This window comes from Amblyomma americanum, chromosome 1 (assembly GCF_052857255.1).
Source record: "Amblyomma americanum isolate KBUSLIRL-KWMA chromosome 1, ASM5285725v1, whole genome shotgun sequence".
NCBI lineage: Eukaryota > Metazoa > Arthropoda > Arachnida > Ixodida > Ixodidae > Amblyomma > Amblyomma americanum.
The window spans coordinates 291586985-291602972 of NC_135497.1; the positions used below are offsets into that span (position 1 = coordinate 291586985).

General features: G+C 49.7%; 1 protein-coding gene across 2 annotated transcripts in view; it reads right to left on the bottom strand.

Moving 5' to 3' along the window:
- Window positions 1-582: 582 nt before the first annotated feature.
- Window positions 583-15988, bottom strand: part of LOC144115246 (nose resistant to fluoxetine protein 6-like) — a 95432-nt gene continuing 80026 nt past the window's right edge. For both annotated transcript variants that reach the window (XM_077649540.1, XM_077649541.1), the window contains 5 exons: window positions 15652-15731; window positions 14742-14864; window positions 11231-11571; window positions 8223-8365; window positions 583-6785 (listed from right to left, as the gene is read on the bottom strand). In XM_077649540.1, the coding sequence (XP_077505666.1) occupies window positions 6522-6785; window positions 8223-8365; window positions 11231-11571; window positions 14742-14864; window positions 15652-15731 (951 nt within the window). In that variant the 3' untranslated portion in view covers window positions 583-6521. The remainder of the gene's footprint in view (window positions 6786-8222; window positions 8366-11230; window positions 11572-14741; window positions 14865-15651; window positions 15732-15988) is intronic.

Here is a 15988-nt window from a genome sequence, read left to right on the forward strand (position 1 = left end):
AAATTAACAGTATGCAAGTATATTTAGAGCAGAGTCCCACAGGTGGCGACGGTGGTGATGGTAGTAATGTGCGGTTTACTACCAAAGCGACACAAGGCACTACGAGGGGCGCCGTAGAGGAAGGCCGCGGATTAATTGAGGCCACCTGGGGTTCTTCAACGCGCACTTACATCGCACACCACACGGACGTCTTTGCATTTCGCCTCCATCGGAATACGGCCGTTTTCAACTCAAAGAAACGTGCAGAAAGTAGCGAGGACTGCCTTCTACATACAATGACGTACCGCGAATTGCGGCGACGCGCACTAGTTACGAGCGTGCATTCTTATGCGTCCTGAAACTTTCTGCTCGTTTTAATCGAGGGACGAAAGCTTGGAATGAGCTTCGTGAATTTCATTTCCTCAAATCAGTGATCAAAAAAGAATACCACCAGAAAATTTGTGTGCCCATCATATAGCTTCCCATTCTTTATTTTTCGTGCTTTGATGCCTGAGCGCACTGTCTTACTCTTAGTGTATTTGTTCGTTGGTTGGGTAGACATCTCACTTGGTGGTATTCCTTGAATACACGAGGGGTCATTCAAAAAGCGCAGGTCAACGTTTATTACAAAATTGAAAAAAAAAGATGATGTGGCTAGTGAAATACAGCGCGTATAACACCAGTATGAAAAACTAAAATGCTTTGATGAGGTGGATAGCAAATGAAAGCATGCGCATTCCTTCGCGCGCTGGTCAGTTAAGCTGTCATATGTACAAGGTTCGCAAACTGATTCGCATAGCTCGGGGTATAATAGCTCGAACGCAAACTTCTCTGAAAAAGTTCTCCTTAAAAGTTGCTTCGACACAGACATCCGCACGTTGATGTGTTACTGAATTCAAAGGTTCCAGGTCAATCAGTTGCACAAGATTTTAAAGAAGTCTCAAAAGCACATGATTCGATTACTAATTAGCGATAAAAGTCAAATACCCTACGTAGTAGAAACATGAAACACGTTAAAAACATATCTTGTATGTGTGATATTCAGCACACGCCTCGCTCTCGAGTCAGGTATCAAATGCACAGTTCATCAGGGGCGCCGCCTACGCAATTAAAACCGTCATAAATGCGATTCAAACCCGCGGATGCCATCGTGGCGGTTAACATCTCTTAGTAGGATTTCATGAAACTTCGCGGTGGTGGTTGTTCTGAACGATATGATTGCCCTCCAGTGGGAATGCCGTAGTTTGCTTTCACATGGGGTGACGTTCGTTCACGCACTATCGGCATGCTGAGACAGCACCTACCGCAGCGACCTCTTTCGAGAAAATGGCAGTGGTTGGAAAAATATGTCGGGCGGCATCAGGATGTACGAAACCGGAAAACTCAGGCGTGCGTTAGATCACGGTGTGTTTGGTGGTGCTCAGGGCAAAAAAGTACAGCCGATTTGTGTAGTTAATCAAATGCGAAGTAGTTGCCTAGAACTGCTTATTCCTGCTATACTTTTATAAGCGACGCAAAGTGCACCGGAGTTCTACGAGTCCGCTCCGCCTTCTCATAGGCTAAGACGCGCTACGCGGCGTTGGTAAATAACATGGTCACGAAGTCACATGAAGGCAGACGACAAACGGAGGCTCACGGGCTTGAGAGGCAGTAAGAATCTAATCTAGGCGTCTAATACGTGGAAATCACATTGCCGTCGCCCGCAGGATTCTACACGGCTGCCGTAGTCCACCGGGGAATGAAAGTCGATGGGCATTCCTTCTTCGGGCCCCATATTCAATGCCCGCGGAGGAAGTTGTAATAGCTCTCGCTACCGCGGATCCAAAATCGAGAACGGTTATCACAGACTCTCGCTGGGTCTGTGAACATTATCTTGCAGGGGAATTATCACCTCTTGCCTCCCAAATTCTTACACGGGTGAGACAAACATAATCTGGGTTCCTGGCCACCAGGGCCTACGAGGCAATGAGGACGCTGATGCAGCCGCCTGAGCGCGTACACACCGGACTCTTCATCCTAGGTCTCCTGGCTCAGAAGCTCATCAACCACTTCTGCGGTTCCGCCAAATCTCAATCCATTACTGCGACAGCCACCGCCTATAGCCGGCCCCTGCCAAGGGGCTGAGTAAGGCGGAGGAGCGAACTCTGCGGCTCCTGACGTAGTCAAACACTTTGATCCCAACATAGATGGGCTTTAATTGCCCACACTGTGGAGAGATCTGCGATATGTTTCACATGGTGTGAACATGTAATCAGAATCCTCACCTTCCCCCTACCTTTACCTAGAGGCATGAGAGACTGCCCTCCTCAACTGCTCCACACTCGAGTCCCAAAGGGCTCTGGCAAAGCGGGCGCGAGACAGGGCCTCGTCGTGTGGTGTCCCGGTCTAAGGATACCCACCTTGTAGCGGGGTCTTCTTACCCCCAAACTCTCTGAGCGTTAAAAGTTTTTTTACCACCACCACCACCCTCTCCTTCGCGCTTTACCTCACGGAGAGACAGAGAGCAGGGACGGCTTGCATGAAGCAAAGAGAGTCTTATTCCCAGTCTAATCTTATTCATGATGCAAAACCTCTATCGGTTTTGATGAAAGGAAAGGTGCATAGCTAGTTCAGTCTGCTGGTGGACAGCTCAAGCGCAGGACGAACGATGACTAAAAACAATTACCAGGGTTTTTTTATTCGGCGTTCGTGGTGCGCTTGAGGTGTCCACCAACAGACTGAACTAGCCATGCGTCTTTCCCTTTATCAAAACCGAGAGAGGTTTTAGACCGCCCGGCCCGGGCTTCGGACTGCTATCAGCGAAATCCGTGATTGCGGCTAGAAGTGGTAAGCACTAAAACAATGCTATACGCGCGCAATACTAAGGATGACAATTTATGCAGTTAAGAAGGCACCATTCACTAAGACTGCTCATTTCGTTTAGTACCGTGCCGTATTACGGTGCAGGTGCGATATCAGCAAATACTTAGTAGCAGTATACGAAGGAAGCGAAAACTGAATCAGCGTCCAATCGGTTGGCGCATGCTGTTCGATCGGCAGCCACACAATCCGCGTTAAGCCTCTAACGCTACTTGTGGAGCACTTTTGCAGCCCAGATAGCGCAATGCCCACCCTGCTGGCCCAGCTTGCGGTCATTTTGCGCGGATGGCAGTATAGGTTAGTCATCATCTATGTTCACGGTGTCCCGCGCTACGCGCGTCAAGAATTTAAACCTGGTATACACGATGCGGGAACAAAAAAGTATTATCAATGGCGGTCTCTTCGAGTAAACGGGATCATATCGTAATTTACTGTAAACGAATCAGTTCAAATTATTTAACATTTAAAACGCTTAAGGTACGAGAAATGTTTTATTTCGAAATTTCATGGAGCGCCAAAGATAAAAAACCGCAAGAAACGAAGTCATAGTAAATATAGGTGGATTCTGAACGCTTATTTGTATTTATGTTCTACAGGAAGTGCGTGAAACCCCAGAGAACCCGCAACACTCGGGCGCGCTGATAACGGCTGCGGTTTAAATGACCCCTGAAACATCTCGCATCGGCAGTAAGAAAAGCGAAAGACTGATAGATACTGTATCACCCATCATCCTCCCCGCAAACATTTTCGATCTAGCTTACGTAGCACCAAAGATATGGGCGACAAAAACGGCCCTTTTCTTTTTCTCTTTCATCTCATACATCGGAGCGAGCCAGAAAAAAAAATTACAGCCGCTTACCCTCACAGTACGACGAGTGATCAGCGCTAACCGGTTCGTAAAATGATTAGCACGACGATGACACCACACATGACTGCCACTGAACACGGTTGCTGCTGACGCTGAACTGACACTATGAATGATTGGGTGGATTCGTGGCTGAGGGCAAATGACCTCTGCATCATGGTCGTGGGTAGAGCCCCCGATTCTAAGCCGGTTGTCCAAATTGGTGTTCACCAAAGGGGAATCCCAGGGTCTACTGAGGGGCCGTAGGTTTATGGTTTACGGGAGTTTGACGTCGCAAGGCGATTCAGGCTATGAGGGGCGCCGTAGTGAAGGACTCCGGAAATTTCGACCACCGTAGTTCTTTAACGTGCATTGACATCGCACAGTACAGAGTGGACGTAGGGTGGACGTGCCTGGGCAGGCTGATTTGTTCATATGCATATGCCATGGTTGTCAATTTTTGTTGTCTACTGGTGCATGCGGACGGGACGACGATGGCAGTGTGACACTGGGAGAGCTAGGGTAATCTAAGTAGCGATGTCACAATGGTTACAGCCCGAGACTGCGCTCGACCACAGATGCGTCACCCGCCTCGGTTGTTTAGTTCCTGTTGGCGCGCTCGCTTCCCCGCGCCGTCGCCTCAAGTCAGTCCGTGCTCCCGCGTACCTGGTTCTGCTACCAACGTCGTTGTGGTTTTTCTCGCGATTATAAAGGCTGTGACGTTTAGTGGCGAGCGAATAACAACCCCTCTTCCCTGACGTCACGCGAGCTTCACGGCGTCGTAAAGCAGAATTCGGGCGAGAAACAGGCAGCAGACGTTGCTGTAAGCCGCGGGAATTGGAACATTTAATAATTACGTGTGCGTTATCCGCTCGCTTTTGAGGACTTGTGCACGGCATGAACTCTCGATAGGCTTTATTCTACAGAAAGCTCGTATTTTATAGCCACTTTCAAAACCGTTTCATGGGCCCTAATCTTGAACCAACTGCGTGAGCAAATAGGGCGCGCGCCATGTGTAACTTCCAATAGGGATTCACTGCCAAAGGCGGAATGTTTAATGCAGGTAATCCTGCCAGAGCTATTTCGAATTTTGCGCGCCTAGTACTAAGCACGCAGTTCAAGTGCCGTTGTTATTCGTAGTTTCTTTTGACGCTAACTTTCTAATTGCCGCTTTATGCACATCTCTAGTAGTAGTAATTCGTTAATTCAACAATGTCAATCAGGTTGTTACATAAACAGGTCTTCGAAAAAATGCCCCTGCGTGTTTGCGCTCGGCAACCGCGAACCATGCTGATTCAGTGTAATCTCCGCTACTTCTGTCATTGTTTACGCACTCATGTGCTCTCTGCCTGGATGGCGCGAAAATCTGTGGCATACACATCTCTAAAACGCTTCGATAACTTGAAAGACAGCGTGGTGACATGGAAGGCGATCGAACCAGCGACCCCGCGATGGAGAATCCGATGTCTTAACCACTACGCGACGGCCACTGATTTTTTTTTTGTAGGGGGGGGGGGGGGGGGGAATGGGGGTGGCGCACTATGGTGTAAAGGAAGAACGTTGAGCTCTTCTCTGCGCTATGTTCACACACTGACACACAAAGAATGGATGCGTGTCTTCGTGTGTAAAAAGAGCGCACAAATGAAAGGTGATCAATAACCAAACGGTCTCATTGAATGCGTTATTAGACGTTAAGCTCACGCATCGTTGTGCAGAATAAGGAGCTGTTTTTAAGCAAGTCAAACTGGAATAAGTACCAAATAAGTTGTAACGAGCAAAGCAATACTTCACTTAGGCTCTCCATATCTCGGCGCCTTGCGCAGACTGTACCATCCGGAACTCGCTTTCCCGAGTGCTTCGTTTTCGAACTTTAGAACTCGCTTTCACGGTGCCGTTCGCAAGCAGGGAACTCAGCGCATCGCCAGCTATAGCGGGGCCTTGACATCCTCGACCGAAACATCTCGCAAGCCTCTCGCTAACGAGACGCCGCGCGCAAAGCCAAGCAGCGGGAACGCCGACGAGCCGTGAGCCATGTGCCCTGCAAGAGGCGAACCGCGAGTTCCAGAGTCGCGTTACAAACGATCTTATTGGCTTCGCTTGCATGTGGTGCGCAAACGACTCTGATTTCCGGGCGATTTGCGCCGTCTTTCGCTGCTTGCAGTGCCGTGTCCCCGAGACATGTATTCAGGTTGCTAGTCTACCGAGGACAATAAAGACTGTGCCCAGTTGTAAACTTTTCAAATACGGCCAACTCGTTTGAAAGAAGGATTAATCTCAATTTTCATTCCGAGCACTTCGCTCGTGCTTGGCGTAGACACCACAAAGTTGAAAGACCTATCGTTGCTCTTATTAGAGCTTTAGTACGCCACATACGGACTGAAGTGCCTCGTGTCAGTCGGCAGCAACCGATGACTTACTAAAGCATATCCTTAAGCTTGCGTATGCTACAGCAGAGAGGTATATGTTCAACAAGGTTGCGTTGTTTTTTGCTGAGCACTTAGAACCGCTGTCACCAAACTATCTCTGGTATGTGCTATGCGCCTGTTCAGAACACCATTCGTGGAAACATTGCCTCCCGCCGAAATTGGGGTGCCGAGTGTTCATGTGCACTTTCCTGGCACTTGTTTGTATGGGCTGTTGCCATGGAGAGCTAGCGTCGGTGCTTCGACGTCGGCCTCGTAGCATCCCCTTCACGTATACGTAAAGTTCTGCGCCGGGCACGAGTTGGAGGCTAGAGGAAACGGCTGTCATCTACCCAGTCTTCGGCGTAGTGGCGCAGACTTCCGTGCGACTGCACACGCAGCTGGCGGTCTGCCGAGTTCACGCAGCGGGGAAGTCTCTAGAGGTGAGTGGACCTCGGCCCTTGGCCGTGCACTCCTTCGGATCCGTTGGCCTCCTTGGGCGGCTTTTCGTTGACCGCTATGTGGACGACCTGGTTGCTGGTGGTGAGTCGCCGAGCGGGCGCTTCTTCGGCCAGCAGCAGTCTTCCCGCCACGGCCGAGGTCGCCATGGTCAGGAACTGCGTGCTGGGTGCTTCGAAGAGCAGGTGGAACACGTAGGCGCCGCTGTAGGACAGCACCGTCACCACGATGAACTCGCACATCTGCGTTGTGGGGGAATCACCTCCCGTTATCAAGGGCGCATTTTTGCACCAAAGAACACTAGAGAAATTCTCGCCTGGCGTACATTCTCGTCGCTGCTTGCGCCGAAGCACGCGGACTATGCTGCGGAGCATGGGCTTGCGCGGAGTATTCAATTTTGGAGATATATGTGTTAAATGAAACTACTACATTTTAAAGCTTTTTGTATACATTTTAATTTCATCATAATGCCCCAGAAAATATCTGCGGTGCAGAGGCTTTGTCAGGCACGAGGCCTTTAGGCACTGCTCCGCTTTTTTCTGTATGTGTAAGAAGGAATAAAACCAACAAAACATCAAAGCCTCAGAGTACAATACGCAAAAAATCTATTTACAAACGGCAAAGAACTTCCGTTTAAGCTCCTAGACTTTTGTGCCTCGACTATTTTCCTCGCTAACTGAAATGCGTGCTGTCGAATGTAATACAAGCAAATGCCAGACAAACTCTCTAAGCTGTATATGTATACATTTGGCAGTAACTGATTGTTTCCGTTTGTCGCAAAATTTTGTCAAACATTTTCTTCAGTAACGTCTGTTGGCGGGCTAATTGGCTTTGCGTTTTAAAAAAAGGGATGGCGCTACAAGTACACGCAGAAAAATACGGGGACATGGCGCCTGTCTTTCGTCTTCTCGTCTTTTTTTGGGTGTGCTTGTAGCGCCATGTCTTTTTCAAATACATTTTACATCGCATGAATCTTGTCGCCATATCTTATCTTCGTTTTCAGTGTTTCGAACGCTGAGATAAGAAGAGCATCACTTTCATGAAACTGCCGCTGAGAACGGCAGAATTCCAGAGCGAGATGCTCTAAAAAATTGTCCTGGGAACTGCATTATAATAATCTAGCGAGCCGCACTCCTAGCAGGGTAAGCGCATACATGAAACAGGAAGTAAGAAAGCATGGATAATAATTAAGAGCTTGTTGACTTCTGAATGCATGAAAGAAGCAGTTTATAAGCCTTCAGAAGGCCTGTCGACAATACTCTCAGAATGTTCGTCAGCATCTGTGCTTTCATCTTTCTTCCGCCGTGCACTGAAATAGCGCTTCTGCTTTGAGAACGTATTAGGTCGGCACTGTGACACAAATCATAAATCCCAGCAAGACTGCAGGTATTTCGCAATTGCTCACGACGCTGTCAAGTCGCTGTCTCGCGCACCGAGCGGTTTTGGAGGATCTCTGTTGCTCGCGTACCATGACTTACCCACGGAACTATCCGAAAAATTGTGGCCCCGCTTTGTTCGCGTATTTCTTTGTGCCCAATACACGCATCGTGAACACGGGCTCAAAGCACGGTGGAGCTGAGAAGAAGAGCAAATGGCCCAGGAAGGGTCGCCCGCAGCGACCGGGCAGTAGGAGTGCGCAAAGGATGCGGCGGCGAGAAGCTAGGCAAGGGGACACTGACCTGTATGAAGTGGCTGCTGTAGAGGCGCTCCCGGATGCTTCCGAAGCGCACGAACAGTACGAGGATGTGCAGCAAGTAGGCGCTGAACGATAGCCGGCTCAGTGCCACGAACGGGCCCCAAGACAGGAACCGCGAAGGGATGCCTGCGTCGTGTGTGCGTGCGTTACGACTGAAGCTTTGAAAGAATCACGGCGCGGCTGCATGCAGAAACGTGGCGGTAAGGTTTAGTCTATCTAGAAGCGAAGCGATTAGGCGCCCCGTGTTTTGCGCCACTGTTAAATGCCCCCAAAAGTGAATTTCCCTGCAGTGGCCAGATGTAGTAGTAGTAGTATAGTAGTAGTAGTGGTAGTAGTAGAAGTAGTAGTAGTAGTAGCCTTAGTGTTGAACTTGACGCTGATTAGAGCGTACGAGCCTTGAGTCGAACTCTTCACTTGGAAGTGAAACAGAAACCACCTTTGCAGGCTGTGTTGTTCGAAACTGGGTTTGCCCCCGAAGGGGCGCAGCGGGTTTTTCGGAGCCTCCTCCAAGCACACCCCCCTGAAGAAGCCGGGCGCCGGGCCGGGGGTGGCTTGTACCCATTTTCACCGGTGGGTAGTAGGAGCAGTCATAGACTATATTTGGAGCAAAATTACGAAGTTTGTCCTGGGTGAGAAGGCTAAAGGCAGTTTCTCTGCAGCGCGCTAGGATCTAAACAAACTATTAAGTTTATGCTGCACAGGACGCTAAATCCCATGATACCATTCGGAACATTCTGCGGCAAACGGTTGGCCCACAAATTTTGCACGAATGTCGGGACTATTTGGCCCGACTTTGAGGCCTTCCAGAAGGGGATATATATACCGGATCGACATAGTTGAGTTTTGAGTTGTGATCACACTGCCGCGTGTTATTTTACACCATTATGCAACAACATACCTCGGTTACCATGGCAACCACTTGAAGGCTGCCATATTGCATTCTATCCGTGGAATCAGCAAACTCGGAGGCTCTAAACGCGACCAGTAGAGGTAACGCTCGAAGATTAGTTCAATATGTTCAATTAGGCGGACGTTCGGTAAAGACAACCACTACGGCCCCTCTTTCTTCCTTTCTTCTTTCACTCCTTCCTTTGCCCCTTCCCTTACGGCGCGGTGCAGGTGTCCAACGATATATAAGACAGATACTGCGCCATTTCCTTTCCCTCAAAACAATTATTACTGTTATCATTATTGAAACCCTGCCCCTTGTAGGCGTCATATGCGTCAGCTACTTCACGGCCTTTTATTGCACATGCAAGAGAACATATGGCGTGATATATAATATGTGTTATACGGGGGATATACAGAATGTCTCAGGTAACATGAGTCGAGGGTTAAGAAGAAAATGCGTGTTACGGGTGGGAAACAGTATTGTAGGCGATCGCCTATATGTTTTCAAGTATTGCGCACGCATTGCCCACGCATTGCCCCGAATTTTAGGCGAACACGGATAAGTTTACCTAGTACTATTTTAATTATTGCTCAAGATTTTTAATGAACATTTAAGCTGCAGGAGGTAAAAAAAGTTGCTATTAAAAAGTTGGAGTTGAAAAAAAAACATATGGCGCTCTTTTTGCGCAGGTTCCTTTATTTTGAACCCATTTCGTTTTAATGAAAATGGGCGCTTTATGCCAACGACCAGTAGGAGCGTTTGCGGGGACATAATTAAGTTTGAAACAGGCATTTATTGCGCAGACATCTAAGATTTCATGCGCTGTCTTCACAGCGTGGAGAACACGTTCGCATGAAATCCGCCGCGAAAGGTACGAAAAGAATTAAAGTTGATGGCTTATTTTGATGGTTTACGAAATTTCCGCGCATCTCCAATGCCATAAATGTTGTTTAAATGATCATGAGTAAATAATTAGATTAGCCTGCATTAGAATGATTCCTGCCGCGGCAGGCGACCACGAGCAATTAAGCTTGAGTTTTTATTCTTCCATGCGTAAATATTTTAACCACTTCGGACATGATGCATTTGCCTTTGGCACTTAGTGTAACGTTCTGCTTCGAAACTAAGAAGGCCACAAACGACAAGTGAAGTATAACCGAAGTATGAAGGTGAATAATTAATGGAGTGAATGGAATGGAGTTAGAAGAGTTAATGGAAGTACTAAAGCGAAAGAGGCAGCTGTCGAACACTCGTAATAAGGGGCATGGGGTCGGATTAAACATACGCCAAAATATCAGTATAGGAGCGTTTTTACATTTCGCCCCCATCGAAACTCGGCCGCCACGATCGAGACTGAATCAGCAACATTCTACTGCGGCCGGCTAAAGTATTAAGAGGCAAGGTGTTGCTTCGCGCGGTACAAATTGTGGTGCGAAGGGGAGCTGCTCCTGACAACCAGCAGAACATCATTTACATATGGCTAACAGTGGATAATGTGTTTTGCTGCTGCACACTGTCCGTCATGTTCGCGCAGCGCAAAAAAAAAAACAGACAAGAGGCAGAGAGACATGAGCTGCGTGAGCACGAATCACCAGCAACACGCCCAGCTTTCTTCATGCCTGTCCTTATTCATTGCCATTTTACTTTTCATTCACATTCCGCACCGTGATAATGCCGCTCGTGACACAAATGTGCCGTAATTCTATGTGTCTGTTTGCTGCATCGTTCGGCACCGCCAGTGGTTTTGCGTGGGGCACAGCAGGCGCAGCGGTTTCGGGCACCGTTCGGGCATACGACGAAATATATGCGAAGTGACATCGCCATCATTCTCCAAACACTCGTCGCTCTCGTGGGCGCTTTATCGCGAGTAAGTATCCGGCGAAAGCAGCAGAGCTCATCGACCCGACTATGCAAATATGCGAATACGAACCGAAGATTATAAGAATCTCGCACTGTACCGGCTAAGCTCTCAACTGGCACCAGTACAGCGGTTAGCCGTGTGGCAATATCTAGGAGAGCATGAGCGGCGAAAACCACCTGCGCGCATGCTTTCAGTGCGGAAAGCGTGAACCGCGAGCGTGAACCTCGGCGTGCCGTACCTTTTCGGTCGGTGCAGACAACGTAGGCGACCCAGGCGACAAGCAGCCCCCAGGCCGTCTTGTGGAGCGAGGCGTATAGGGCCGCCACGGCGGGACCGGGCAGCAGGCCCTTGTGCCACTGCTCGACGCCCAGGAGCACGGCGAGACCGCAGCCCGAGGCCGCGGCCCAGCCGGCGGCGCGCCACGCCCCGCGGCCGCACCGGTGGCCGGACCCTTTGGCGGCGCCGTCCTCCCGGGGGGTTCTCGAGCGGAGCATGTAGGCCAGCAGCAGGCCTAGTGAGAAGGCGCCCGCGTGCGAGAAGGGCCGCTTGAACACTTCCGTATGCGTGCGGCGGGATTTCCTGCGCGGAGGAGGCAAGGGGAACATTGCTGTTCGCTGCGCGCCTGTAAACGGGCATCCAGACATCACGGCACCGCGACCGAGGCCCTCTGGTGGAGAAACATTTTACATCGGCTGCAGTCGCACAATGAATATGATTCTTAGACGATGAAGTATAACGCACAGCGTTTCTCGCATGAATTCGCATGAACTTCAGGGACGTCAGAATTGTTTTCCTCGCCTACTGCTTACGCAAATAGCACTACTGGCACAGGTGTGATTATGGCAATCATCAGCGGTAAGCCAATGATGGAGAATGTGTTGCAGTTTGGGAATCTTGCCGCATTTAATCACTAATCCCCGTGACTGCCAAGAAAGAGTTCTTTGTTGCTTGAAGGAGGAAAAAAGTGCCTCGGAGCGTTGTATTAAGTACGCGCAGATCGCTTGCCGGTGGTGTGACTCCACCTCCCTCCTGTGTGTTACCTACAGGAGAGAGCAAGGTTCTGCTGCAATAGGGTGTCTCCGAGTACACGCTTCCATGCATGCGACCACCGGGGCAACAAAAGCGGCACCCGCCACAACGCGCGGAAACATCGAGACTTGCTGACTCCATTTTTCCACGCGCCTCCGCTGCGGCGTAACTGAGACCATATGTGTTCCCGACTTAGGTGGTTTCCATTAGGCAGCACCCAGTGCAGCAGAAACGACCTTACGACAATGTACGTACCACCGCCAGGGAGGCGTCGGTCAACTCCTGCCGCCACGCACAGAGACGAGTTGCTGTCACTCATTCGCACTTCGCTCTTGCGTCGGCGCCGCGGGTTCCGCCGTTGCTGGTGTTCTCATCCCCCTCACCCTTTACCCTAGCTTGCTATCATCCCTCCTTCCCTACTGCTGCCTGCGCCCTATACCCAGAACCCTTCCCCTCTTCCCTCCACATCCTCTACAGCCATGCCCGGCGGACCCTCCCCCGCGGGGCCTAGAGAACCTCAAGGCCAGGGAGGACTGCGAGACCCTGCTGCGCTCGGAGGAGCCGGCCGTGCAGACCATCGCCACAGGCCGGGATGCCAGTTTTATGGACCTTAGGCACATAAACACTTTCATGCAGTGCGGTCGTGCGGGGACCCAGGGGCGTGCCCTTAATTCCTTTGTAAAAATAGTTTTCTCTCTCTCTCTGGACCAAGGCAGGGAGTCACCCTGGCCAGCTTCCTGTAGAGCCATCGGCTCCTGATTAACAAAAAGCCAACTGCTTTTTGGCTAACTGCGCGCCAACTTGTCGGTGAAGAGGTGACCTGTGGAAAGGACATTTTCGGGACATTTATCCCAGTGACTCAGCGGAGTAAAACGACGGGGAGAGGGGCGCCGTGAACAAGTACCAAGCTTCGGCAAGCTGGAAAAACCATGATTGAGCGTCGTTAATTGACTCCCCCCAAAGGCAGCGCTAAGGACAAAGTCCCTGTGATTGTACAATAAAGGCGGGAAGACGACGGGAGGGGCCATTTAAAGCGCTCGGCACGTTTATCGAGCAGCGAATCTCTACTCAATCTCCTCAGCTTTCAATTTTTTTTTCTTCGACTGTAACATTTCAATGTTGGAAATATGTGAATAAAGTTTTCCGTTGTTTTTACTACTCCCCGTCTCCGGCCCACGTTCCTTCCTCAGTCGGCACAGCGGCAGTGTTACTGGAGCAAATGCTTTGTGAAACACGCCCCATTCTAGCATGGCGAGTCGTAACAACTGGTGGCCACCGGTGGGGTGGAAGTCGAGTCCTAACACCGGCCACTTGTCAGGATCAGAGCGCGAAACGTTAAGGCGAGCTAACGGGATGTAGAGCCGAACGAAGGAGAGCCACGAGCCGGCGTAAGCACCTTGTTTTTATACACATTTGTCAGATGCCCTTTGAAGGCAGAGCTGAGCGGACAAACAGATGCCAACTGGCGCAATTGAGTGAAAAAAAAAAGAAGAAAATGCGATGATAATACACGCAACTGCGACGATGTTAAACATCGAATCACGTTACGTGCACTTTTCTACGCATTCTGTTGGCAAATTTTAATGCGTTAAATCTTCGTTCAGATTGCAACGAAGTGTTAACGTACGCTTTTAACCAGTTACGACAAGTGTGTGGGCGAGATACACGCAACGTCTGCAACACAGGTTCGTCTGGTCGAGAAGAACGTCGGTGGTCCTGCTGTGAATCGTTCATGGGGGAGCTGCAAAGCACACTTCTCGTTCAACGTCAGAAATGAAAATATTACGATAACAGGGATAAATAGTTTTGATGACGTTGAATTCAATTAAACGAAAACAAAGGAGTATTAGACTGCCCACTCATTGTCGTTATGGAGACGTTAGCACTTATAGCTCTGGAAAGAGGAATTGCAACACGAGTCACATTCGAATTTCTCGTCCTTCAGGCAAATTCTCAGTCGTATGAGAAGGCACAACATAATTGACCGAACTGCGTATGGACAAGAAGATAATGTGAGCATGCAAACAAACACCATGTATGATAGCGCAGCCATTACGCAATATTAGATATAGACAACTGTGTTCAGTCTCTCTGAAGCTTGGCAGTGTTGCGTAAAGAACTGCTTGCTCCAGAATGTCAGGGGCCGCATTCTTCATGGCGCTGCTAGCACACGAGAAGAGTCCTTGGTTTAAGGTGGCTTGGTTATCGTGCCGAGAACACTTACTGCTAGGAAGCTACGGTTCATTATTTCGTGCGAACACTTTCGAGAATTGGGCTCCTGGTCTGACGACAGCAGCTGTGATTTCCACAGGCAGACGAATTTTAGAGACACAGGCAGCCTGTCTTCCCCTGCTGCTTACATGACCGGTAGTTGAGGCGGATAACAAACGAACAACATGGCTCAAGGACAAGAAAGTCAAGCGTAGAAATGAACAGCGACGTCACGACTTTGCAGTCACTACCCGTCCACGACTACGCCGTTACTTCTCCGTCTCTGCACCCCGCCATTTGCGTTGTTTTGCAGAATGCACACAATAAAAGGCAGGCGCAACGGAGAGAGCGAGAAGGAAGGCGCACTTTGCTGCCATCTGCCTCCACTGCATGTCTCGCATATCAGCACCAGCTAGCCGTGCAGCAAGTATTGCTAAATCGTGCGACCGGCTGCAGGGATGGCGCCAGAGGGCCTCGCGTGCACCGAGTCTCGGAGTGCGTGCACGTACATGACGTCTTCGGCGAAGTAGATGGTGACCGGGTAGAGGTCGCTATAGAGTGTCTGCAGAGCGATGTACACGCTGCATGCCAGGACCATGGCCAGCGTCAGCGCCAAACCCGCCTTGGGCCACCTGCAACACGCGAACGCACCCATATCTCCAGTCAGGTTGTACACACTTGTCCCAAGATAGCTGTGGACAGTTTCTGTGGATCCGCAGTTGAAGCCGCAAGTGCGATCTGTAGCTTCCAGATCTGCGTTGTTGGCTTGTAGCATACATATGCCAGGGGTTTCAAATTATTCGACCCAACTTTTATTCTTAAAATCCTTGCAATTTTCTTCGGTGCGGTGTGTGTGTCTGCATTGCGCGGCAAGGTGGACGTTCGCAAATTTTAAAAAGTGGGCTCACTTGCGATCTTGAAGGCTTCTATTTAAGCCAAATATTATTTGCCCTGAATCCAGAAGTTAAAAAGTTGGTTAATTTGTCTTTTAATTACAGTCTATAACTTAAATAATGTTTGGCTTGCCGTAAAATCCGCCGCCAGCACAGACCGTATCCACGGATCTTCTACGGCTTTTAAAAGAAAAAAAACTGTATCGAATAATCTGAAACAACCGCTAGAAGTGATTGCTTCGCGCTCGCAGCACACACTGCAGAATCACAGAAAATTTCCTTCGAGTTAAGCATGCTGAAAAAAAAGCATGTTCGACCCACTCGGCAGCTGCAGTTATTGCATATTTATTTTGACCACCAAATAATTTCCTTAAAATCCACAGACTGCTATCATAGCGCTTGGTTCGTTGCACTGCTTTCACTTTCGCTCGCACTAGGCTTGAAATTGCGACTCGTGGCGGGTGTAGGGCAACGAGCACGCTTCCGCCTAGTTGGATTTTAAACTGAAAGGCTTTCGCTCGCTCACCTGACGAGAAGGACCACTGCCGGCGTGAAACCCACCAGCAGCTGCAGGTCGGCCGCGTAGAACCACAGGTGAGGGAGGCACTGCGCGCGAACGAAGCGCCCAGCGGGCGAGCGTCAGAGTCGGCCCTAGGAACGCGTATATATAATTGCGAGCACTACGAGGACCGGCTGGCTGATCCGTGCAACCCAGCCGCCGCTGTGGCTCTCTTAAACCTGGTGAAGGTTGCGAAAATGGACTCGACCAGAAACGCTGGATATTCCAAATTGATAAATTTCAAGAAAGTGTGCGAAGGAGTTGACTGAATTACCGCCCATTTACTATATGATAATTACACTGC